The sequence below is a fragment of the Hydra viridissima genome, unplaced genomic scaffold (assembly GCF_058129835.1).
Source record: "Hydra viridissima isolate aposymbiotic clone 2 unplaced genomic scaffold, HvirCarnegie_v1 scaffold_2, whole genome shotgun sequence".
In the NCBI taxonomy this organism is placed as follows: domain Eukaryota; kingdom Metazoa; phylum Cnidaria; class Hydrozoa; order Anthoathecata; family Hydridae; genus Hydra; species Hydra viridissima.
In genome coordinates this window covers 12,436,157-12,460,217 of record NW_028324301.1, presented here as the reverse complement: position 1 = coordinate 12,460,217, position 24,061 = coordinate 12,436,157, and the positions used below count along the sequence as shown (strand labels likewise).

General features: G+C 32.1%; 1 protein-coding gene across 8 annotated transcripts in view; it reads right to left on the bottom strand.

Moving 5' to 3' along the window:
- Positions 1 to 24,061, bottom strand: part of LOC145190719 (proteasome adapter and scaffold protein ECM29-like) — a 113,569-nt gene that overhangs the window by 54,869 nt on the left and 34,639 nt on the right. For all 8 annotated transcript variants that reach the window (XR_016449873.1, XR_016449872.1, XM_090079040.1 and 5 more), the window contains 3 exons: positions 23,480 to 23,602; positions 21,219 to 21,322; positions 112 to 205 (listed from right to left, as the gene is read on the bottom strand). Coding sequence is in view for 6 of the 8 variants with exons in the window: in XM_090079040.1 (XP_089935166.1) it covers positions 112 to 205; positions 21,219 to 21,322; positions 23,480 to 23,602 (321 nt within the window). In the remaining 2 variants the exon portion in view is untranslated. The remainder of the gene's footprint in view (positions 1 to 111; positions 206 to 21,218; positions 21,323 to 23,479; positions 23,603 to 24,061) is intronic.

Here is a 24,061-nt window from a genome sequence, read left to right as displayed (position 1 = left end):
TTATGAAAGTCAAAAAATAACTGCAAATACTGTTATATCAAAAACTAATCTTGACTGTAATTTAAATCATATTGCATTTTTAAAAAAAACTTGTTAAGAATTGTGAATTACCTTTTCAAATAAACAGGTACAGATGTCTGTATATGAAGGCAGAGGAAATGCCAATCTTAAGCCTCTCAAAGCTTCATCTTTAATGTCATTTATACTATGGAAAAAAAATAAAAATAAAAATAAACAACTTTTTACTATATCATACAAAATGTTTATTCCCTAGAAATTTCTTTTGCTTTTAGTAAAATAGGAAATATTTAATATTCAAACAAAATATGTGAGAAAATTTATTTTAACAGAACTTGACTTTATATAAATCTTTTTTAGGCATGCAATTGTCTTGATATCAAGGCTTGTATATATTGCTCTAAAAAGATTTGTTGTTCCAAACTTAAGGTGTGAACAGATCTAATTATTGATTTTTTTGTGTTTGGACCATGTGGTACACACACATACAGCATTATAAAAAAGAAAGTAGCACTTAGGAGATTTTTAGAAAAATATATGTTTAAACAAATATAAATAAATATTGAGTTTCTATGGAAAACAAATGTTATTGTTTAAGATAAACCTATTTTTTTTTATTTTAGTTAATGTTTACAATATAACTTTTTTATTGATAATTATGAGATGATCTAAAGTGGTCTAAACTCATCTCATTTTTCACATTATTATATTTTTTGCTTACTTGTTAGGAATGTGTATCAACTCTTAAAAATGAGTTCAACGATTGTATCATTTATTTACTTATTTTCTTTAAATCTATTATTGTTAAATATCTTTTGATAAATTATAGTTTGAAGAAGATATTTTAGTTACTACTGATTTCTCTTTGTGATTTAAAAATTTTTTCATCAAAAAATTTTTGCTTTGAGTTCAAAAGTTTTCTATTTTGGTAAAAGATAATTTAAAATACTGATAAAATGCCAAAAATATCAATTAATGACAGAAATCGCATTATTGTGTAACATGAAGGTTTAATCAACTGAAAATAACCAAATGTGTGAACTGTTCCTGATCCTCACTTCTAAAAATAGTTAAAAAATACATCAAAATTGGTGATGTAATCGATTAAAAGAGGTCTAGTTGTCCCAAAAAAATAACCCAACCTGACAAACAGTTTTTAAAAGTATCAGCATTACAAAATCGTAAAAAAGTAAGCACAGAACTTGTTTAAGATCTCAGAATAGCTATGGGAACTATAGTACATCCATGTACTGTGCAACAGTCTTTGTTCAAATCTGGTTTAAGAGCTGTGTGGCTATCAGAAAACCTTTATTACTCAAAGATAATATATATAATGTAAAAGAACATATTAAGTGGCAAAAAAAAAACGAATCAAAATTTCAACTATTTGGGATGAATAGATGTCAGTATATGAGGCAAAGAAGGAGAGAAGCATTAATGGAACCTTGCTGAACATTGATAGTGAAAGTTTGTGCAGAAAATATTAAACTTGGGGATGCATTTCAATTAAAAGAGTAGGGGATATTGTCAGAGTACAGGAAAAACTTAAAGGGGAAAAATATAATTTTTTTTACAAAACCATGATGTGCTATCAGGACAACAATTGATTGGAAATGATTTTATCCTAGAACACGATAATGATCCAAAATATGCTTGCAAATCAGTAAAAAAATGTTTCTCAAACCTAGAAGCCCAGCACTTCAAATTATGCCTTGGCCCCCTCAGAGCCTAGAATTAACATAATTGAACATGCTTGGGACTACTTAGACAGAAAGAAGGTGGAAATGAGAGGCGGAAAAAAAAAAGTGGAAAAGAGAACTATGTAAGTTCTCTTGATAGATGCAACATCAGTAACAGAGTATGATTGTATGATTGCAAATGCAGGATTGAAAAATCTAAACCTTCTAACATCAGAGACTGTAATCAACCCTAGTAAAATAAAGAAATAAAGGAAAATTTGGAGAGAACAAAAGATTATGTTGCATAGTGATAAGACAGAAAAACTAGCATGTATTAGATTTGATGGAAAACAGGATATGGATCTAGTGCATGATACCAAATGCCATAGAAGTATGAAAGAGAAGTACTATATTATAGTTTCCTTTCCAGAAAAAAAATATAATGATCATATAGTTACAAAAGGCAATCAAGCTATTTATGTTGCCATTAAGATCATGTCAGTCCTAAAAGAAACAGAGTCTAAAGACACTCTTCAAATATGTGATGGAACTAACAACAGTAAGAACAACATCGAAGACAGTTGGGAAGGCCACTACAAACACTAGTTTGTCAATTACACATGGACTACAAATTTAGAAAATATTATTGCTAATTGTGGACAAATGACAGGGCCTGCATCATCTGGTGCCACAGCTAAAGCAATTATGTTTAATACAGAAGACATCCCAATTACTGACTTTTTTCCAATTTCTGGAAAGTTTGTTGATGTTCCTGGTTAGGTCTCTAAAGATCTAAGTACAGGCAGGGTTACTGGAAAGAATATTTAACTTTGCAGGTAGGGCATGATTCAAGTCAGTACATGCCATTTCTAGAGTGTAGCCAACTAGGTAATACAATGATGCTAGATGGCTCATAAAAGCTAGCTGTTTTTATATTTCACAAACAGTTGCATCAAAATCATTGCACAAGGCTAGTTTGTTTCATAGTTATTGTCTATGGCCATACAAGGTTTCACATAAAATGTCATAGTGGATATCAAGATGGAGCAAAAAATCTCTCTTTCCTTATAAAGTAGTGTCAGAAATTCAATAAGCCAGATCAAGCTATTGTGTTTCCAATACTGCAGAACAATTGTTATTTTGCTCATTCTGAATATGTGTTGATACCTGCTGTTTGTGATGACAATTAGGATATTTGCAGGTGAACAGTTGAAATTATAATTTTATCAAGACAGAGAGTGCAACCTAATACTGTTCGAATTTTTAATAAAAATAACATTAAAATGATATTCTCTGCTGAAAAGTATTTTGAAATGATTGATAGAGACAACTGCCAGGTAATGCTGCCTCCTCTGCTTTCACATTTCTAGTGATGAACTTAATACATGTCAACATATTCTATCAACAATTCCATGCCATTCACAAGCTATTGAATGGACAATTAAAGATGTTTCAGTATCTAGCTTTAAAGTCTACAGATATAAACCTTGACATGACATGGTTTTGAACTGCCTAAAGTGGATATCAAGACTCATTTCAAATAAAAAGTACATCTTATTATTTAAGCTTGTATGAACAGTATTCTTAGCTCATTGCTTTTGAAAAATTTGAAGTACATTCTATTACCTTTGCATTCTACCTAAAAGTAGAATGCAAAGATTGAAGTACATTATATTACCTTTGCATTCTACCTAAAAGTAGAATGCAATTTTTCTTTTAAGAAATAAAACATAAATATTGAAATACATTCAAATTACCTTTTTTACAAACAAAACATAAATCTTACTCAATAATTATGTTTTGTTTGTAAAAAAAATGAGTTAAACGGCAGAACTGAGTGTAGAACACAAACAACTATTCTAGTATTGAACTAATGATTCTCAAAGTGGAGTCATGGGAGCAATACACAGAAAGTGGGTGTAGTAAGTATTGTCCTTATTCTGGAAGGCAGAAAGCAACTTCAAAACAAGAGGACAAGTTCATCTGTGTTCAAAACAAAAAAATTGTACCCTTACAGTTTCCGAAATTCAAGAACAACTCAACTCCATGAAGGAAACACTAGTATCTGTTTGAATGTTACAGTGATGTTTGTGTACATGGAATGACTTCCTCTATCTCCTGATTGTAACCTAACTAAGCTGTCGTAGGATGAGTTGGGTAGAATTGTGAGAAAAATGCAACCAACCAATACAAAACAGCTTGGGGTATTTCTAAAACTTGTTGGAATAAAATTTGGGCAGGACACACTCTCATAAATTTTTCAAAATTTATATTGTGGTGATGGCTGCAATAAATATATTTCTTTTCATTATTTTTTAATACTGTAGATTTTTGTGTTATGTCTCTGAGTACTGCTGAATTTTCTATTCATATTTAAAATATTACAGTAATACATGAACAAAATACTTCCATGAAAACTATGCTAATTTTTAGTTTATTCTGCATAATACTTATTAAGTTATCGTGGATTGCTTTTTTTCATGAACAAAGTTCATACTATGATGTAATAATAAACAAGGGATAATAATTGATGAATACCATATATATTCATTGTGCTTTGAATAACAAGTTTATATGTATTTCAAAGTAAAAAGACAATCAAAAGAATGCTACTTCTTAAACAGAAGAAAAAAGAGATCAAATCAGAAAAAAAAAGAAAGTCTGTGAAAAGCAATACATGAGAGTATTTAAGTCAACAAACAAAGTATGGTTGGTTGGATATCTTTTAGAAGATTTAAAAACAAGCTCTCTACCCACTACCAGAAATGTTTACAAATTTTTCAGGTTAGACAGTATTTTTAGTTAGTCTGACTAACATATTTGAAAGTTTATTTAAAATTTTGTTTTGATTTATGTCTTGCATTTTAAGGTATCAAGTTGAAAATTATTGATAGTTACTATAAAAAGTTATCTTCATAGGGAGGGATTAGCTGTAATACTATGAAGTTAGTCAAACTGGGATAAAGCTGATATTACCTGCAAGCAACTATTGTATTGAAAATATTCTTAAGCTATATGAGAAATGGAAGTAGCTTGAAATAACAATTATGATTTTACTTCTCTCAGTTAGAGATGACATTAGAAAAACCAGACTAGCTAAAAATGAAGATGAAGATATTGCCTAATTTACAGTTATAAAAAATGGAATAAAAACTGGAGAACTTTGTGAAGAAGATAATGTGCTAGATCCCAGTGTTAGGAAAAAAAAAGCAAGATTTGAAAAGAAACAGATAGGTTTTCATAAAAGAAAGATAAGAAAAATGAATGATTGAAGAAACTGTTCAATTAATTGGTTATAGCAGTGACTTAAAAATCTCTTGTCACTGAACATATTTGTTCTATGGTTTCTGCATCTCAGAACTTTCATAAAGGTGATCCTAAGTTTAATACTTTGAAATAGCAGCAAGGATAAAGAAAAAATACTGGATCAGATACTATTTTTCTGGTTTTACAAAGACACTTATTTCTGATCCAGTGATAACAGCAAATGCAGACAGAACTAAGCTATCAAATTCTTAGTTAATGATGAATTCTTCTGCAATTCTAGTTCCAGGTTGGTTTTGTATTAATAAGAAAAATTTATAACTGACCAATCTTTAAACTTATATTTTCATTTTATATAGAGGATGTTAAACCTAAGGATGTGACCATATCAATAAACACCGAAAAAGCTAAATAGGCAAGTACAGCTTAAGCCACAATCTAGTCTTCTATATTGTTTCCTAAATTGTGAACTGCTGAGACCTAAAAATTAATTGATCATCATTTACTGAGAATTTGAATACTATCATAAAGAACTTCCCAGGAACTTAAAGATCAAATAAAACAATATCAAGTTCATCCCTTGTAATGCAGTTGGATAGAAAATTTCTCCAAGACGTCATTAGAAAAGATTTAAATGCATGAGATTTTATCTGAGTTGGGAGTAACCTAACTTCTTGGTGTTCTGAACATACACAGTGGTAGGGGTAAAACTCAGGCAACTACAGTAGCTCATCTTTTGCATGAATTGGGAGTACTTGATCAAAGTAATATCATGTGCTTTGATACCACATCAAGAAATACATATTAGAATTTGGCTTATTTTGTATCTTTAGCATTATTGGGTGGAAACATTATCAACATTACTACTACAATATGCGGATTCTGGGACATTGATACTTTTCCATACTTAAGGAATTCAAGATGGTATTGTGTTTTTAAAATGTAAAAATGCTATTAGATTTCCATCTCATTGTTAATATCATGCCGGAACCTGCAAAGAAGTATAAAACTGTATCTTTTTCGTAATTTATTCTAGACTGAAGAGTTGATCATAGTTCATAAATGTAAAGCATGGTTTTAGTTTGTAATGCCCAATAGCCAAGGTGTGAATACCGTCTTGCAAGATGTGTCTTTTGTCATCGTTAGCGCTGAGTGCGACTTTGTTGATTTCTTCGGTGTAAATGTTATGCTGATGAGATCGGATAACGTTCATGGTTTGTTATTTTTAAAAAAAATTTATTCTTTAAAAATTTCACCACAAGGTATTGATAACTTCTTGAAAGTCAAGACCTTCATTCAATTTTTTTAAGATGTAAAGACACAAATGACCACAATAAGACGTATCACCAAACTGAACTCTCTCGCTGTTATAATAAACAGGGCTTTTCAAATAGTCAACGAGCTCGACAAGAGGAGGCTGGGCATAAGAGTCAAAACTGTATTTTTTGTCTCCGTCTTTATACCAACAGACCCAATGAAATCCACCAGTGCTTGAATCTCCCGTATTCACGATTCCACATTCTTTTTTCATTGGCTTTTTTGGTAACTCATCCCTGACAAACACACCTTGAAAGTTTTTTAATTTTAACTGTTTAGCAGCCTTTATCAATTGAAAGTTAGTTAAAGCTTCATTAGGTAAAACAATTCCTTCTACATCAATCCATTGAAAGTCAATCATTTTTTTTTTTAATTTCTTAAAAAGTTTATCCGAATTTTTTAACAAGCGATTTTCATAGAATAGCACCTAAAAAGGGTATACTATTAAAGGGTGAGTTAGGTCCGAGTAATAATCCAGCTCCAGCAGATTGATAGCCTTTTCCAGTTTTAATGAAGAGTCCATCACCGTAAACATTTTTAGTCCATGGGGTGATAAACAATCCTTCTCCACCTAAAGTTTTTATCTTCATTCCTTTCCCATTTTTGCTCATGTAAAAAAGACCTCTTCCAGCAATTTTATCAACCATAGCAGAACCGGCAGAAGAGCCTACACCTGCTAACAATCCAGTAGCTAGAGCTGGGACTACTCTTGTAGCAAGAGTGCTGCCTATCATACCTAATAACGGTAAAAGAGCTCCGATAAATCCACCTTCAACTTTCGAGTTGTATGATAATTGTTTTCTGCTCAGTTTGAGTGTGACTCCTTTACCAGCTTCATACGCTTTTCTAATTTTATTCAATTGCGCATTAGTGATAGCGAGAACATGTTTACCGTTCAAGTCTTGATGAGAAAGCTTAATGCTAGTATCGGTTTTGTCTTGAATGGCTTTTTTAATTTTATCAGATTGGCTCTGCGAGATATTAATTTTGATATTTTGATAATTGCTCATTTTTTATGTATTAAAAATTATTTATTTCACTTCTCGAATATGATATCGTATTGTAATATCCTCTCCACGAAAATCAACCAAATCTCCATTCTGATCAATGATGCGAGTAACCATTGTTGAAATTTCAAACAGTTTAACAGGAAGATAAATCAAATGCATTGGTCTCTCGATGATTTTATAGCCAGGACTAACATTTGGATAAAAGGAGTAAATGCAATTGAGTTGGGTTCCATTAATATAGGATGATCCGATAACGTTGTTAACGATTCTGATGGTGTTAATGCTTGAAATTCTAACGATTTGATCCGACTCGTATTCGGAATTGGAATTTAATTTTCTTTTAGTAAACCCTAAAACTGAAGAGATGCTGTTCTCCACGTTAAAGTCAATCAAATAATTCAAACCAAGTTTAATGGTTGATTTTAAAGTATTAAGATTGATTCCAATTTGAAGGTTGTTTGGAGAGTAATTAATTTTATTTGCAATAATATAACTTCCACGTTGAGCAGTTTTTATTGTGTTTAAAATAGACCTTTGCAAATACTCATTGATGTCTTTAATGTCATAGCTTCCTGATGGAATGATAATGTTCTCCCAATTAGCTCCATTGTTCATGCTGTATTTGAAATAATTGTTTTTACTGCTTACATTTGGAATGCTGTTGTAAGTCTCAAGACCGAGAAAAGCCATTTCATAACTTTTTCCTTCGTCAAAAACGATTTTATCCAAAAAATCAGTGGTGATAACACTTGATTTTCCATCTACATCGATTATTATACCTGTCATTTTTAAAATAAGAATTATTTTTTAAATTGTTTTAGAAAAATAAAAAATCGTCAAATCCGCTTCTGTACTTTCCCTCGTTCTTTTTAGAAGAGAGATCGATGACAGCAAATCCGTGAGGTTCATTCCAGCAATGATTGCAAAAGGCTTTAAATTCTTCTATTTTCATATCGCACGAAACGTGGTCTTGATAAATGTGATTAACGCTTTTTTGGTCTTGTTTAAAGAGGCAAATAAAGTTAGCATTTTCTCTAATGGTATGTCTTGGAATCTCGAAATAGTTTTGAGCGAGGTAAAAGCAGTCAACGTTAGAGTGCCTTCCTCGGATGTAGTATTTTTCACATTTGTTTTGATTAGTCAATTGCAAATCGTCAAAGATCATTAAATTGTTTTTGGATGAATCAAGATCTTCAGGTTCAGGTACATCGTCTGCTGTTTCGAAAAATTGACATTCCATATCATCATTGTTGGAATATTTTTTTGAAAGATCGTTAATAACATCTTCATGGATTAAATTCAATTTTTCCATTTCGTCTTGTACATCATCCGTTAACAAATCAACAATATCCTTTTTAGGAAGTTTATTTTCGAATGATCTTTTGAGTATTTTGTATTCAGGTTGGAAAAGGGATTTTCCAAACACTTGCAAGCGGTTATAATCGAGCCATCCAGGTCTGAGCAGTAAATTGAGCAGCAACGTTGTTTTTCCGTATCCAGACTTTCCAACGATGATTCCTCGAATGCTTCTCGGTAAAAGCTTGCTGTTGTTTCTTTTGGTTTTCCCAATTTTACACGACAATTTCATCACTTCCATATTTTTTATATTAAAAAAGTTTTTATATATGTTAAAAAATGTACTGTGTTAAGTGTAGAAGAGAGACTGAAACCATTCACTTGAAAAACGAGATCACAAAAAACAACAAGCATATAGTCAAAGGAGCTTGTGTCGTCTGCGGAAGAGGTAAATGCAAGTTTGTTTCTGCGCATGCGCTTAGTGGAGGAGACTTGGTAGAATCGATCAACAATTTTTCAAAAAAAATAAAGCTTCCATGGGCAAAGTTTCCAGGAGAAATGCACATTCCAGGGATGAACTTTGCAGGGCCTGGTACCAATTTAGACAAAAGGCTTACTTCCACAGACATGTATCAAGAGTGGAGCAAACCGGTGGATAGAGTAGACAATGCTGCATATCACCACGATTTAGCTTACAAGTATTTTAACGACAAGCAAAACAGAAATTTAGCAGATCGAATGATGCTTGAAGAAATGAACTCCATTCCAAACCCTACTCAGAGAGAAATAAGCGAGCGAAAAATCATCGAACCCATCATCAAAGCCAAAGCTAAATTCGGATTGGGTGTGAGTGATTTGAAATGGACGGATCAACTTGCAGAGGAGCTTCATAAACCGGTGATTCATCATTTTAAGAAAAGAAAAGTGATTGTGAACGACATTGATGAGATATGGGCTGCTGATTTGGTTGACATGCAATCGTTTTCAAAATTCAACAACGGGGTAAAATATTTGCTCATGGTGATCGACGTGTTTTCAAAGTATGGATGGATTGTTCCGTTAAAAAGCAAAACAGGTCTTGAAGTGGCTGAAGCGTTGAAAAAGATTTTCACAGAAAGAAAATGCGTCAAATTGTGGGTAGACAAAGGAAAAGAGTTTTACAACAGACATGTGAGAGCGTTGGGTGTGCAACTGTATTCCACTGAAAATGAAGAAAAAAGTTCTGTTGTTGAACGATGGAATAGAACAATGAAAGAGAGAATGTTTAAATATTTTTCAGCTAACAACACTAATAAATACATCGACGTATTAGATGAGATGGTGAAAAATTACAACAACACAAAGCACTCTTCTATTAAAATGACACCAGTGGAAGCTAGCGATGAAAAGAATAAAGGTAGGGTCTGGTGGAGTCTGTATGGAAAGGATCAAACATTACCAGCAAAACCAAAATTTTCCATGGGTGATCAAGTGCGAATTGTAAAAAAGAAGTCTCATTTTGAAAAGGGGTATACACCGAGATGGACTGAAGAGGTTTTTACCGTGTCAAATGTTCAGTATACGAATCCACCCACGTATAAAATCGCTGATGCTAACGGTGAAGAAATTCAAGGTACATTTTACGAGCAGGAGATGCAAAAGACCAATCAAGACATATTTAGAATTGAAAAAATCATTCGCAAAACCAAGAGCAAGTCGTTAGTCAAATGGTTAGGATATCCAGACTCGTTTAATTCATGGGTAGATAATAATGAATTGTTAAGTTTGCAAAAATAGACACGCTGTTTTTGTATGATAAGAAAAAAAATTTGAATTTTGAGTTAAATAAATTTCTTTTCATATAAAAAATAACAATGAGTATGTCAGAAAATCAGCGTGCGATGATAGAACGGCTAAATGCAATGAATGAAAGGATAGAACCTCCAACGCCGGAAGAAATTACTAGTCTTGAAGAATATGCGTTAGAGTTGATAGAGAGAGATGAATTTACTTATGAAATAGAAGAAATTTATGAACAATTTATGGAAGAATATACTGAAAAATTTACGCAAGAATTTATGGAAAGATATTATTTAAGCGATGATGATTTTAATGTTTTAGACGAAGCTGCTGTATTTAGTTTGCCTAGTTCAGAAGATGTTGATCCTGAAGATTTACCTTACAATGGACCTTACAATGATACTATAGTTTTAGATTACAATTCGATGAGTGTTGAAGAACAAAATGAATATGATGATTATATATATAATGAATTGTTAGAAGATATGCGTAATGAAACGGGTGGAAACAACTTTATCATTTACATCAATGATGAGGAGGAGAAAAGAAATAGATTAAAGATTGAGGCGTTGATTGAAGGTTTTAAAAAGGATGAATATAGAGTGTGTGCTTCTGCTGCTTAAAACGATAATCATTTTATTCCTCACATATAAAGAATAAAATGATCTAAAAAATTTATTTTTAATATGTAAAATGCATGCTCCTCACAAGTTTTTTAGAAATGTTGCCTCAGCAGAAGTTCATAGTTTGGATTTGCAATTAAAAATTTTGGAAGAGAGGGTTAGAGAGTTGGAGGAAAGAAAACCAAACAACATTATTGTGTCTACGAAAACGTTAGATCATCCACCTTATTTCAACGTTAACAAACAATATGAGATTTTTGCTCAACAAGACATTAAATTTCCTCCTGTATCTCACAAGCAGATATCGTTGTCTGTAGGTTTACAATTAGACAAAGGAATTGCTGTCGTCACTTTGATGGATAAAATAAGCAACCAATTGAATTATTTCAAAAACGATGCTATTTTTTCCGAGTCTGTGGATGAGATATTTATAACCATACACAATTATAACAACAAGGAAGTCACCGTTAAAAAAGGAGAAAAACTTTGCAAGATTAACTATATTGATTTAAAATAGTTTTTTTATTAATAAAAAATGGAAATATTGAATGAAAAACTTTATCCAGTTCTTCCATCAGCTCCTGTAGATGAAGGGCATGTTTATAGGCTTCATAAAATAAGCGAGATTCAGAAAGAGATAGAGAGTGAAAAAGCAAAGCGAGTTCATCTAAGCAAAAAGTACCATCGCGTGTTTAGGATCATTTCTAATGTAGATAATACAATCCAAACCTTATGCATTGCTTTGGGTGTGACTGGAATTGGTCTTTTATCAACCATCGCTGCTACCCCTGTTGCAATTGCGTGTGAAGGTGTGGCTATTGGAATGGGGTTTTTATCCATTGTAGGAGGACAAGTCAACAAAAAACTAGCATTAAAAGCAGAGAAGCATGAAAAGATCAAAGTGTTGGCAGAGTCGAAATTGAATACGATTAGCGAGCACATTTCCAAAGCGTTGATGGATGGAAAAATAAACGATTCAGAGTTTCAATTGATTATTGATGAGCTTCAAAAATTTAAATCCTTGATGGAGGAAATACGAACCAAAACCAAAAAGGGGATAGATGAAGTTACTAAAGAAAACTTGATCCAAAAAGGACGAGAAGACGCGATTCAAACGTTTAACAATTTGTTTAAGAAAGGATCAACGTAGTCGTAAAAACCAATTTATGTATTTTTCCACGTATTTTAAGAAAGGATCAACGTAGTCGTAAAAACCAATTTATGTTTTTTTTTTCCACGTATTTTAAAAAGATGTTTTTCTTTAAAATACAAGACCTGAATAAAAGGGATGAAATTGTGAAAGAAATTAATGATAGACGAAAGAGGATTTATCAGAACAGCGTGAATGACAACATTTCAGATACGAATTTTCAAGCTGATGTGAGCAAGCTATTTAAACCTATCATTGAGAGCAATGAAAAGATGCTTAAAGGAAAATTTGTATCCAAAATGCCTTTTGAAGTGAACAAAGTTGGAGATAAAATGTACATTGGAAAAATGGAGGTTGAAATAGATGGAAATGATATCATTGTCGGTGAAGAAAAGTATAATGGAACAAAAGGTCTTTGGGAACTGATGACTGAATTAACAATACCAAAGAGCTATACCGATGAAGATTTGCAAAATTATGAAAAAATTTTAATGGACAGTGATGCTATAAGATCTGATTCGCAACCGCATAAACCGAAATCATCAAGAAGACCAAAGTATCAACAACTTATTGCTCCTATTTGGGAAAAAATGATGCGTATTGAAAAAGGTAAAAAAGGTCGCGGTGTCATTATTCTTCCAAGCGATCCTAATGCGTTGGTGGAAAAGCTTGAATTGAGTATAGCTGCTTGGCATGCTGGAAACACGGCTTCAAGAAACGAGGCTGTTGCTATTTGCGATGAGCTGTTGAGACAAGGAGAGATTAATAAAGAGGAATATAAATCGTTAATGAAGGCTATTGATAAAATTATTTAAAAAAAATTGTTTTATTTAAAAAAAAATGCTCATTGTGAACAAAAGAAGATATGTGAAAAAGAACGTTGTTGGTGGAGGTGGTATTGTAGACATGATTAAAAATTTCATAAAAAGAACAGCTGCGTCAAGTGTATCAAAAGCAACAGTGAATTTGCTTAAAAATGCTGCATCAAGCAAAATTGGGCAAGAAGCGATTACAGCTGCAAAATCTGCTGGGACAGAGTTAGCCCTTTCAGCCATCTCCGCTGCTAAAGACGTGGCTATTGATAAAGGTAAAAAGACCATTGAAAAATTAAAGACTGGTTCATCTATTCAAATTAAGAAAATGTCTAAAAAGAACGCGATTCGAATTCAAGACCTGGTGAAAATGGGGCAGGGCATGAAAATAGTATGAAGATAGCATTCTATTGCGATGACTTGTTATAAACTTGCAATGTCTTGCAATGAGAGACATTTAAATGAATTAAATAATTTTTTTTATTATATAAAAAATGATAAGTACTGAGCGATTAAGAGTTACTGAGAACCCAGAGTATGATATTGGTATTGAAAAAGTTGATTTTTTTGAGTACCTTCCAACCAATCTCGATTTAAATTCTTCAGGCACGATTACTTTTGAGATTGACTGTCAATCGATTCAAACAGTACCATCAGAGGCTTACATTCTTATTGAAGGAGTGTTGAAAAAGAGCGATGGAACCTTTTACGATGCTAAAGACAACATTGCACTGGTGAACAACGCTTTGATGTATTTGTTTAATGATGTGACTTATGACTTGTCGGGAGAGCAAGTGGAAAGAGTGATGTATCCAGGTCCAGCCACCACCATACTTGGATTGATGAAATATCCTTATGGATTTCAGTTTGCTGATGGATTAAAACAGATGTGGTATATGGATACGTCAAATCTTGTTGGAAATTCAGGATTCAATGTTAGACGAGACCACTTGTTTGCAGACACTACATCCGTTGGAGCTTTTTCGTTTAAAATTCCGTTGAAGCACATTTTTGGATTTTGCGAAACCTATGACAAAGTTGTTTATGGGTTTAGGCATACCATCACCTTTACAAAGAAAGAATGTGATGATGCGATTTATAGAGCGGAGAGCGTTAGTGGAGGAATGATCAACCTTAAAAAATTCAGACTTTATATGCCTCGCGTTGAATTGGATATTTCGAAAAAGACTGATTTCATGAATTTAATAGCTCAAAAAATTCCCATTCAAGTGGCTTATAAATCAAACAAATGTGAAAGACAGCTTATTCCAGCCGGTCAAACAGAATTTACCTGGTCGCTTGGAAGAGTCACTGACAAAAGCATTCCAAGATTTATCTTGTTCGGACTTCAGACAAACAGAAATTCCAGTCAAACAGTTAATCCATCACTATTTGACCATTGTGATGTTAGCAATTTTTACGTGACTGTTAATGGAATAAAGTATCCAAATTACAATTACGACTTGAATTTTGGAGAAAAGAGAGTGGTCATGGCTTATTCAGATGCGTTCTCTTTTGATGATAAATATTACGGTACAAATGAACTTGTTTGTCAATCTGGGTTAAGCTTGCTTGAATATATAAAATTATATCCGTTGTTCTTTGTGGATATCAGCAAGCAAAAAGAAAGAATGACGTCGGAAACAGCTGAATTAGTGGTAAACCTTAAATTTCGAACTTCAACTATTGCAAATACTGTTATTTTTGCAGTGGTTATTTCTGACAAACTGCTTAAATTTGTTTCAGATGGAACCAACATGACTGCTGTTTATTAGTTTTTTTATCTGAATAAAAACGGATAGCAAAACGGTAAAAGAATTGCGTGAATTAGGTAAAAGCCATGCGATAAAAGGTTACTCGGAAATGAAAAAGGATGAGCTTGTGAAAGCAATAAAAAACACAAGACCAGTCATTGGAGAGTATTCTAAAGAATCATGATTTTTGAATTGACTTAAAAAAAATCTTGGTATAATAAAAATGAGATATACAACATCGTATTTGAAAAATTTGTTGAATGAAAACGGCGTTAGTAAAACAGCAGATGATTTAATAACGTTGATGATGCTTGCGGTTGAAAATAATTTGATCAGTAAAGATGAGATTTTAGAAAGAGCAAAAGAAAAAAAAGTAAAGCCTCCTCCAAAAGAAAAAAAACCTGTTGATCCGAAATGGGAATGGCTTAGTTTAGTTAAGAAAAAACCCATCACTGTGAGAATAACCAACATTGAAACGGGTGAGGTGACTGAATACAAGTCTCTTTACAAAGCGATGGCAGGGACTGGACGTGGATGGAGATATTTAGAGCGTCGAGATGGAAAGGTGGATGATGGAATCAAGATTGAATTTTTAAATTCTGAAAAGCTTGAAAAACGTAAAAAGCAGCAAAATTGATTTTTTAACTTTTAACATGTTAAAAAATTTCTTGGTGTGATCTTTATCATAGAGTCTAAGACCTTTACGTGATCTTTTTGAAAAACGATGCTGAAGGTGTGCCAAGATTTAAAAAATTGAATTCGAGTAAAATAATTGACGACGATTAAAAAAGATGGGTAATATTCAAAGCAAATTTTCAAAAGATAAATTTTTTGGCGGATATGAATTATACAAGTCGGGTGATGAAAAAGTAGAAATTACAAAAAATGGGGTAACGGTAAACATACTTAAAATAAAATATTATATAAATAAAGAAGGTAAGTTGGCAGAACTTGTGTTACCAGATTATAAGAATAGACGTTAAGATCCTCTCTGTATTTTTTAAGATCCTTTTTAATTCTTTTTTAAGAATTGAAAAAAAATGTCTTAACAGTTGTCATGGTTACCATCATAATTTTTTCGCGGAAGACTTTTCGAAGATGCCGACAGTGTGCCAAGATTTAAAAAAATTGAATTGACTTAAAGAAAATCACGGCAGAGATAAAATGAGTCTCCATTCTTCAAAAAAATTAATTGCTAAAGAGCGAAAAATTGAATGCATCGAAAAAAATTTTCTTTCCCTTAATAAAATGGGTGATAAAACTGATGCTAAAAAGCAAAAAGCAAAAACTACCGCCAAAGAGCGAAAAATTGAAAGTGACATAAAGAAAAATCTTTCCGTAATAAAAATGGAAAGTAAAAGTGTGAAAGATCAAAAAGTATCAATGGCATCATTAAGAAGAGATGCTAAAGAAAGAGCTATAAAAGACTATACCAGAATGACTAGGGAAGAGCTTGTTGAGGCTATTAAAACAACAAGACCTATCATTGGGTATGGACCTGCTACTCGTAGACGAACGACTGAGGCAAGACCGTTGTCTGTTAATGTAAGACCTACCGTGGTTAGGTTTGTTCAACCACCTGTAAAAGTTTCTGTAAAGCCAACAAAAGTTTCAATAAAGCCGACAAAAGTAAGGTTTGTTGTTAGTCCTGAAAGACCTGTATCTGCTCCTCGTCCTGCGGTTCAAAGACCTGTTCCAGCTCCAAGACCAAGGTCTGACGACTTGATTTCATTCGAACCTTCTACTCTCTTGCAAAATCAGGTGACAAGAGATGAACCCTCTATTCTTAACACACCGGTTATAGATTCAACAAACGTTATTACACCTATACCGGTTCCAGCACCAAGACCTGGTTTATTTTCAACTATGACGTCAGCTGCAAAAAGTGTGGCGTCCTATGTTAAAACTAAGTTTAATGATATTAAAGAATGGATAGAACCTTACGTTCCTGAAGTTGTCAAGGAGAAGGTAAGCAAATCAGCAAAACAAATCGATAAAAAGATACAGTCTATCAAATCGCTTGTATCAAAAACAGAGTATAAACAACCTGTACCAAAACCAAAGCCATTTACAGTAAAGTTTAAAATGACTGAACATTCAGCGGAGGGTTCTGTGAGACAATTTTCTTATAGACCTTCTTCTCGATATAACGACATTGCATCCTTTTTTAATTTGGTGAGAGAGTCTGCTATTCAAACCATGGAAGGGGGGAGAAACACCAGAGTAAGAATTATTTTAACGTGCGAAATGAAATCTGTAAGCATGATGACTGGTGCAGAAGTGACTCGGGAAGCAAGCTTTTCATCAAGATCAGAGATTGTTCTAGCGACTACAAATGTAAGAGAGCTCATGGGTGAAATGGAAGGAAAAGTCTTGGAAAGTAGTGTCAAATACAATGCTTTAGGCTCTAATAGTATCCTGTCTAAGATTTTAAGGATGGACATTAACTTTACTGATTATGAGCCTATTAGCGGTTCTTCCTATATGGAGTTGCCTAAAGAGCTGAAAGACAAAAAGGCGATCATCAACATGGAAAACAAGGACGATCAATGCTTTAAATGGTCAGTCACTCGAGCGTTGAATTTAAAAAATACGCATAACGAAAGAATTGACAATGATCTTATTTTAAAATCAGAAGAGCTGAATTGGGATGGAATGGAGTTTCCTGTCAAGATCGCTCAAATTAAAAAGTTTGAGAAAAATAATCCAACTATTAACATTAACGTCTTTGGGTATGAAAATGAAAAACTTTACCCTTTGAAAATATCTAAATTTACAGATCGAAAGCACTGCATTGATTTGTTGCTTATTTCAAACGAAGACACTGACCATTACTGTCTCATTAAAAGTTTAAGCAGGTTATTGTCTACACAAACATCAAAAGGTAAAAGAAAACAACATTATTGTCGAAATTGCTTGCAAGGCTATGACCAGGAAGAAAAGCTTCAACAGCATCAACCTTATTGTTATGATAACACCTCAGTAAGAATCGAACTTCCTAAAGAAGGGACGACTGTTCAGTTTAAAAACTATAACAAGTCTATGAGGGTTCCATACGTTGTATTTGCTGACTTTGAAAGTTTTATCAAACCCATCGAGGATAACACTGAATATAATAATAAAGAGTCATACACCAAACAATACCAAAAGCACATACCAAGCTCCTTCTGCTATTATATCAAATGCTTTGACGATAACCTTTACAAGGGAAAACCAGTCATGTACACAGCTGAAAGCGATGATGACGATGTGGCTCAAAAGTTTATAACCATGCTTGAATCAGATCTTATAAAGATTCTTAACAAGATTGATTTAATAAAAAAGAAAGTCATGACTGTTAAGGATGAGAAAGATTATGAATCTGCAACCCTATGTCATATTTGCGAAAAAGACCTTAACGGTGACAAAGTCTTAGACCACTGTCATTTGACTGGAAAGTATCGAGGAGCTTCTCATAACAAATGCAACTTGGATTATAAACTTCCAAAATTCATACCCATCATTTTACATAATTTGTCTGGCTATGACAGCCATTTGTTCATCAAGAAATTAGGTGGAAAGCTTAATTGCATACCCAACAATGAAGAAAAATATATCAGCTTCACAAAAAGCATCAAAGTGAGAGAATTTACTGATAAGAAGGGTAAACTTCGTGAAGTATGGAAAGAGCTAAGGTTTATCGACAGCTACAGGTTCATGAGTTTCAAGTTAGAAGATCTAGCTAAAAATCTAAACAACGACCAATGCAAAAACGTTGCTCAATATTACTCTGGAGAAAAGTTTGATTTATTAAGAAAAAAAGGAGTTTACCCTTATGACTGGGTGGACTCGATTGAAAAGTTCTCTGAAACGCAATTACCTCCTATTGAAGCATTCTATTCCAAACTAAATGATGAGGGGATAAGCTGTGAAGACTATACGCATGCGCAAAACGTTTGGGATGTATTTGGATGTAAAACGTTTAAAGATTATCAAGAACTGTACAACAAGTCAGACGTCTTGATACTTGCCGATGTCTTTGAAAATTTCAGAGACACTTGCATGGAATATTACAAGCTTGACCCTGCTTGGTATTACACCTCACCTGGTTTGGCTTGGGATGCTATGTTAAAGCTAACTGGAATTCAGTTAGAGCTTCTGTCTGATATTGATATGCTTAATATGATAGAAAAAGGTATACGTGGTGGAATTTGCATGATCAGCAAACGACATGGAACTGCTAACAACAAATACATGCCAGACTATGATCCTTCAAAACCTTCTAAATTCATTCAATACTTAGACGCTAATAATTTATATGGATGGGCTATGTGCAAACCTCTTCCTGTTAGAGGATTCAGATGGATGGCTGAGGATGAACTCTCCAATTGGAAATCCATGCCTTGTATTCTCGAAGTCGATTTAACCTATCCCGAAAGCCTACATGATTTACACAACGACTATCCTTTAGCTCCTGAAAGACTAACCATTGGAAAAGTAGAAAAGCTCGTTCCTAATTTAAACAACAAGGAGAAATATGTCATTCATCACGAAAACCTAAAACTCTATGAACGACTTGGATTGATCATTACCAAAATTCATCGAGGTATTACCTTTGAAGAAGAACCTTTCATGAAACAATACATTGACCTCAACACCACATTAAGAGCAAAAGCTAAAAACGAATTTGAAAAAGAATTTTTTAAACTCATGAATAACTCTGTCTTTGGAAAAACCATGGAGAATATTCGAAAGCATGTTGATATTAAACTAGTCACCACTAAAAAAGAAGTCTTAAAATTGTCAAGAAAACCTAACTATGATAGAAATACCATTTTTGATGAAAACCTTGCAGCGGTTCACATGAAAAGAACAAAACTCTTTTACAACAAGCCTGTTTACTTAGGACTAAGCGTTCTAGACATAAGCAAAACTTTGATGTTTGATTTCAATTACAACTATATCAAACCTAAATACGGAGATCGCGCGAAACTACTCATGACTGATACTGACTCGCTCATCTATGAAATCGAAACGGATGATTTTTACAAAGACATTGCTAACGATATTGAAGCTAAATTTGACACGAGCGAATTTCCAAAAGATCATCCTGCTGTTCAAAACTTTGCATTTGACGCTGGGCTTAAAAATAAAAAGGTTATAGGTAAGTTCAAAGATGAAACTGCAGGTAAGCAAATTAAAGAGTTTGTTGGGCTTCGTCCTAAGCTCTACTCTTACAAAACATATGAAAAAGAAGAGAAAAAATGCAAAGGGGTTAAAAATAAAGTCGTTCAAAAACACATCACTCATCAAGATTATAAAGACTGCTTATTCAGTGGAAATGAAAAGCTTGCAGCTATGAACGTTATCCGATCTCATCAGCATAACATTTACACCGAAGAGATCAACAAAGTCGCACTCAGCGCTAACGATGACAAAAGACACATCTTGCAAGACGGTATTCACACCCTAGCCCTTGGACATTACAAACTAAAACCATGCTTTACATTTATGAACTATGATCAACTCTTCAGTCTAGAATAAATTACGAAAAAGATACAGTTTTATACTTCTTTGCAGGTTCCGGCATGATATTAACAATGAGATGGAAATCTAATAGCATTTTTACATTTTAAAAACACAATACCATCTTGAATTCCTTAAGTATGGAAAAGTATCAATGTCCCAGAATCCGCATATTGTAGTAGTAACATTTCCTAAAATTTTCAACAAATATAGATAAAGAAAGTTATGAAACAGAATGTGACTAAGTAGTTACAACACCCATAAAAGATTAAAAACTTGATTGCATTTGTTAGAAGTAGGTTTGAGAACAGCACACCAAAAAATAACTATAGCAAGCTCCTTGAATTAACTTTTATTTTCATGGTGGTTTTTAGAAAACAATTTAAACTAACTAAATATGAGGGATTAGGGTATGTGTGCAATTTTATGAATAAAAAATTTTGATGCATTATTATTCAAATAATCATGCATTATTTCATTAGTGCATACAATTTTCTATTCAAAAAAGTTATAACAGTTTAATCAGCTTCATTATAGCCAAAACAAAATTTTATAGAAGAATTTCAAACATATTTAGCTACCTCTAAATGTTAATGAAAAGTGTATAGAGACTTTTGCTGCTAGAGATTTTACTTTAAGATATTTGAACAGATATAAAAAAAGAAATAAAAAATATGTTCATATTTAACTTTTCTCTATGACTTAAAGACTACCCTATTATAGTATCATTATGAATTAGTTAAACTGTTCTTGATTTTTAATACTATAGATTTTTGTGGGGTGTCTCTGAGTACTGTCAAATTTTCTCTTTATATCTAAAATATTATAGTAATACATGAACAAAATACTTCCATGAAAACTATGCCAACTTTTAGTTTATTCTGCATAATACTTATTAAGTTATTATGGAAAAGAAACTCTGAAATCTTCTATAAGGTAATAATAATATGTTTCTTTAATTATTATTATTTTTTAAATTTAAATCGTTATTTAAAACAACATATTTCTTACCTATCATCAACAGCAAGCAAGCATATATACTTTGCCATTGCATGATTACTAGGGAAAACAATATTTGCAAGTTGCAGTGATGCTAAACGCACTTGTGGTAAAGTCTAAAGGCAGAAAATATGGTTTTCCATTAAATATAAATTATTTTTTTAAATCATATTTATAAGGATTTTTTAAAAAGAGTAACACTATTTGTTCAAATGACATAATTATGCCTTAATTATGCTTATGTTCTAGAGAGGTACAGGTGCAAGCAGCCCATTTTATGTTAAGTAGAGCAGTGAGTTATCTATATCATCTTCACTATTTGTAGCCTCTATTAAATAAAATTACATTCAGCATTTTTCAGTTTCATTAAGATAAAGCTACTTTTTATAATGATGTGATTCTGTTTCAGCTTACTAGATGCTTTTTGGCATACACTTTGAGGTAAACACTTGATTATTGCTTAATTGCAAAAAGCAGTTCAGTTTTAGTGCAATTACAAAGTTTAGAAAATCAATCTTCATTGTCATTATTAATACACATTGAAAACAACTGATTGCTATGTGTTTTAATGACAATGAGGAAACAAAGTAAAATATAAATGAATTACAGACAAACATGGCTTTAGATGCCCAAAAAAAACATTTTTAGTACAGAAATTGTAGTGACATGGGTCAATCAAAGCCAGTCACTATACATAATTTTAGTGCTTTTTTTTTAATTGCTGGAAACAATCTTGTTTTTGTGTATAATGAATTTGTTGTCCAATAACATTGAAACACAAAAAATTTGAAAATTTTTACTGAAAATTTTTGGGTGCCACATTACAAATTTTAGTGAGAATACAGCATGTTAGATAAACAAAAAATATATTCAATATACATATATATATATATATATATATATATATATATATATATATATATATATATATATATATATATATATATATATATATATATATAATTATATTTTTATATACTTTAAAAAGACAATGTAGATTTTTTAGATGTTTGTTTTTTTTTGCAGTTTTTCACAAGTGACAGAATATTTTTATCATGTTTTATCATCCTAAATGGCCTTAATCATCAATACAACAAACACTTTTTTGGTTTAAAATTATCAATTATGTACACTGTCATGCTTAAGTGCTTGGGTATTATTAGTATCAATTTTTAATCAAATTTTTATCGCAAGCAAACCACTTAATTTTCATTTTAGCCTAATCTACATATCAAGTAGATTTTCACACCAAAGTTATGGAAATCTTCTTGGAATGTTAGTACCTGCTCATAATAAAAAAAAACTACTTTATTACCTAATAACTACCTGCTAAAATTCTTAAATTAGCATAGTAACTGTTAAGAAATTCTCTTTTATTTAAAATCTCTAAATAAAAGTAAGTGTACTAGTTTTGCTCAAAAAATACTTTGTTCACAATACGTTTTTTAAAATATTACATTAAAATTTTCATACTTTTTTCTCCATCAAAAGTTTTTAAAGTTAATTTTTTAAAAAAAGCAAAGCCATCATATAACATTAAAACAAGAGACAAACCTTTCTTCTCAACAGACAACAAACAAGAAATAATTGCAGATTATTATAATAGTCACATTAAGAAAGCTTGAGTGGATAGAGTTATGGTCAGTTGTTAGGGCTCAGTAACAGTTTGAGGAGGATTTAAATTTGTAGGATTCAGTGCATTATTCAGGGTCAGAGGTATTCTTGAACTAATACAAAATAATGACATACTAGTTCACTGCAATTCTTCCAAGAAGTTAGTTTATTGACTGAAGATTTGCTATGCAAGAAGTTAATAGTAATGTTAGAGTTCAAAATTGTGAATTAGCCTTCTCATTTAAAAAACAATGCTGAACAAGGAACACCTTTGGATTGTTTTGGAAGATTAATAGAATAAGTTAGTTCCATCTTATTTACAAAATCTTGTTAACAGAATGCCAAGAATTCTAATTAAGAGAATGCCAAGAATTTTAAAAGCCATGTTAAATTAAGAGAGATTTTTATTATGAAAAGAAAATTTAGTTAATTGTATCAAAATATTGTTAAACAACATATCAGTGTAAACTATTTCTACTAAACCAAAAAGGTCTATGTGCATTCTCCAAAAAATGTTCACATTTTCTAATCTCTATATTATTTAATCATAGTTTGCATTATTTAACCATTAAAATAAGAATTAATCTTATGCCAGTAATAATTATTTTCCTTTTTTATTAGCATTAATTTATCTATAATTCATTTTAAACTTCACAAACCTTTTCAAGATTGTTCAGTATCAATGTCTGTAAATTATTCAAGCTAACTTCAGATAATTTAGTGTATGTTTGAGCAACACAAGAAATTGCACTTTGCACTGCCATGCGAACTTCAGGTACTTCCTAGTTAAAAGGTTTTACACACAGAAATAAAAAAAATTACTTTTTCTTAAATTAAAAAACAACAGAAATAAATATCTATGTCAACTGTTCTCAAAAGTAGAGGCCTTTGTGCTGACCCAAAAGTGAAGACCTGTAAATGAGGTTAAAGTAGACATATTTCAGAAATGCAAATTTTGAAATCCAATTATGACGTAATTGAAAAAGACCCCAAGACAACACTTTATAAAGCCTTCTCCAACATCAAAGCCAAGTTTTGCAATATGATCAAATGAAATATTTCTTGATAGTAAAACTGTGTTTAAACCTACTATATTGTTTGAAATGTCATTATTGCCAGAGGGTGATTTTGTCCAGAGGTTTTATGCTCTGATCTTTATTGGCATGAAGTCAAAAAGATTGATGCTTTTTTAATAAATCATACAGATCCTGTTGGGTCTCTAGCTTGATTAGGGCTGTTAT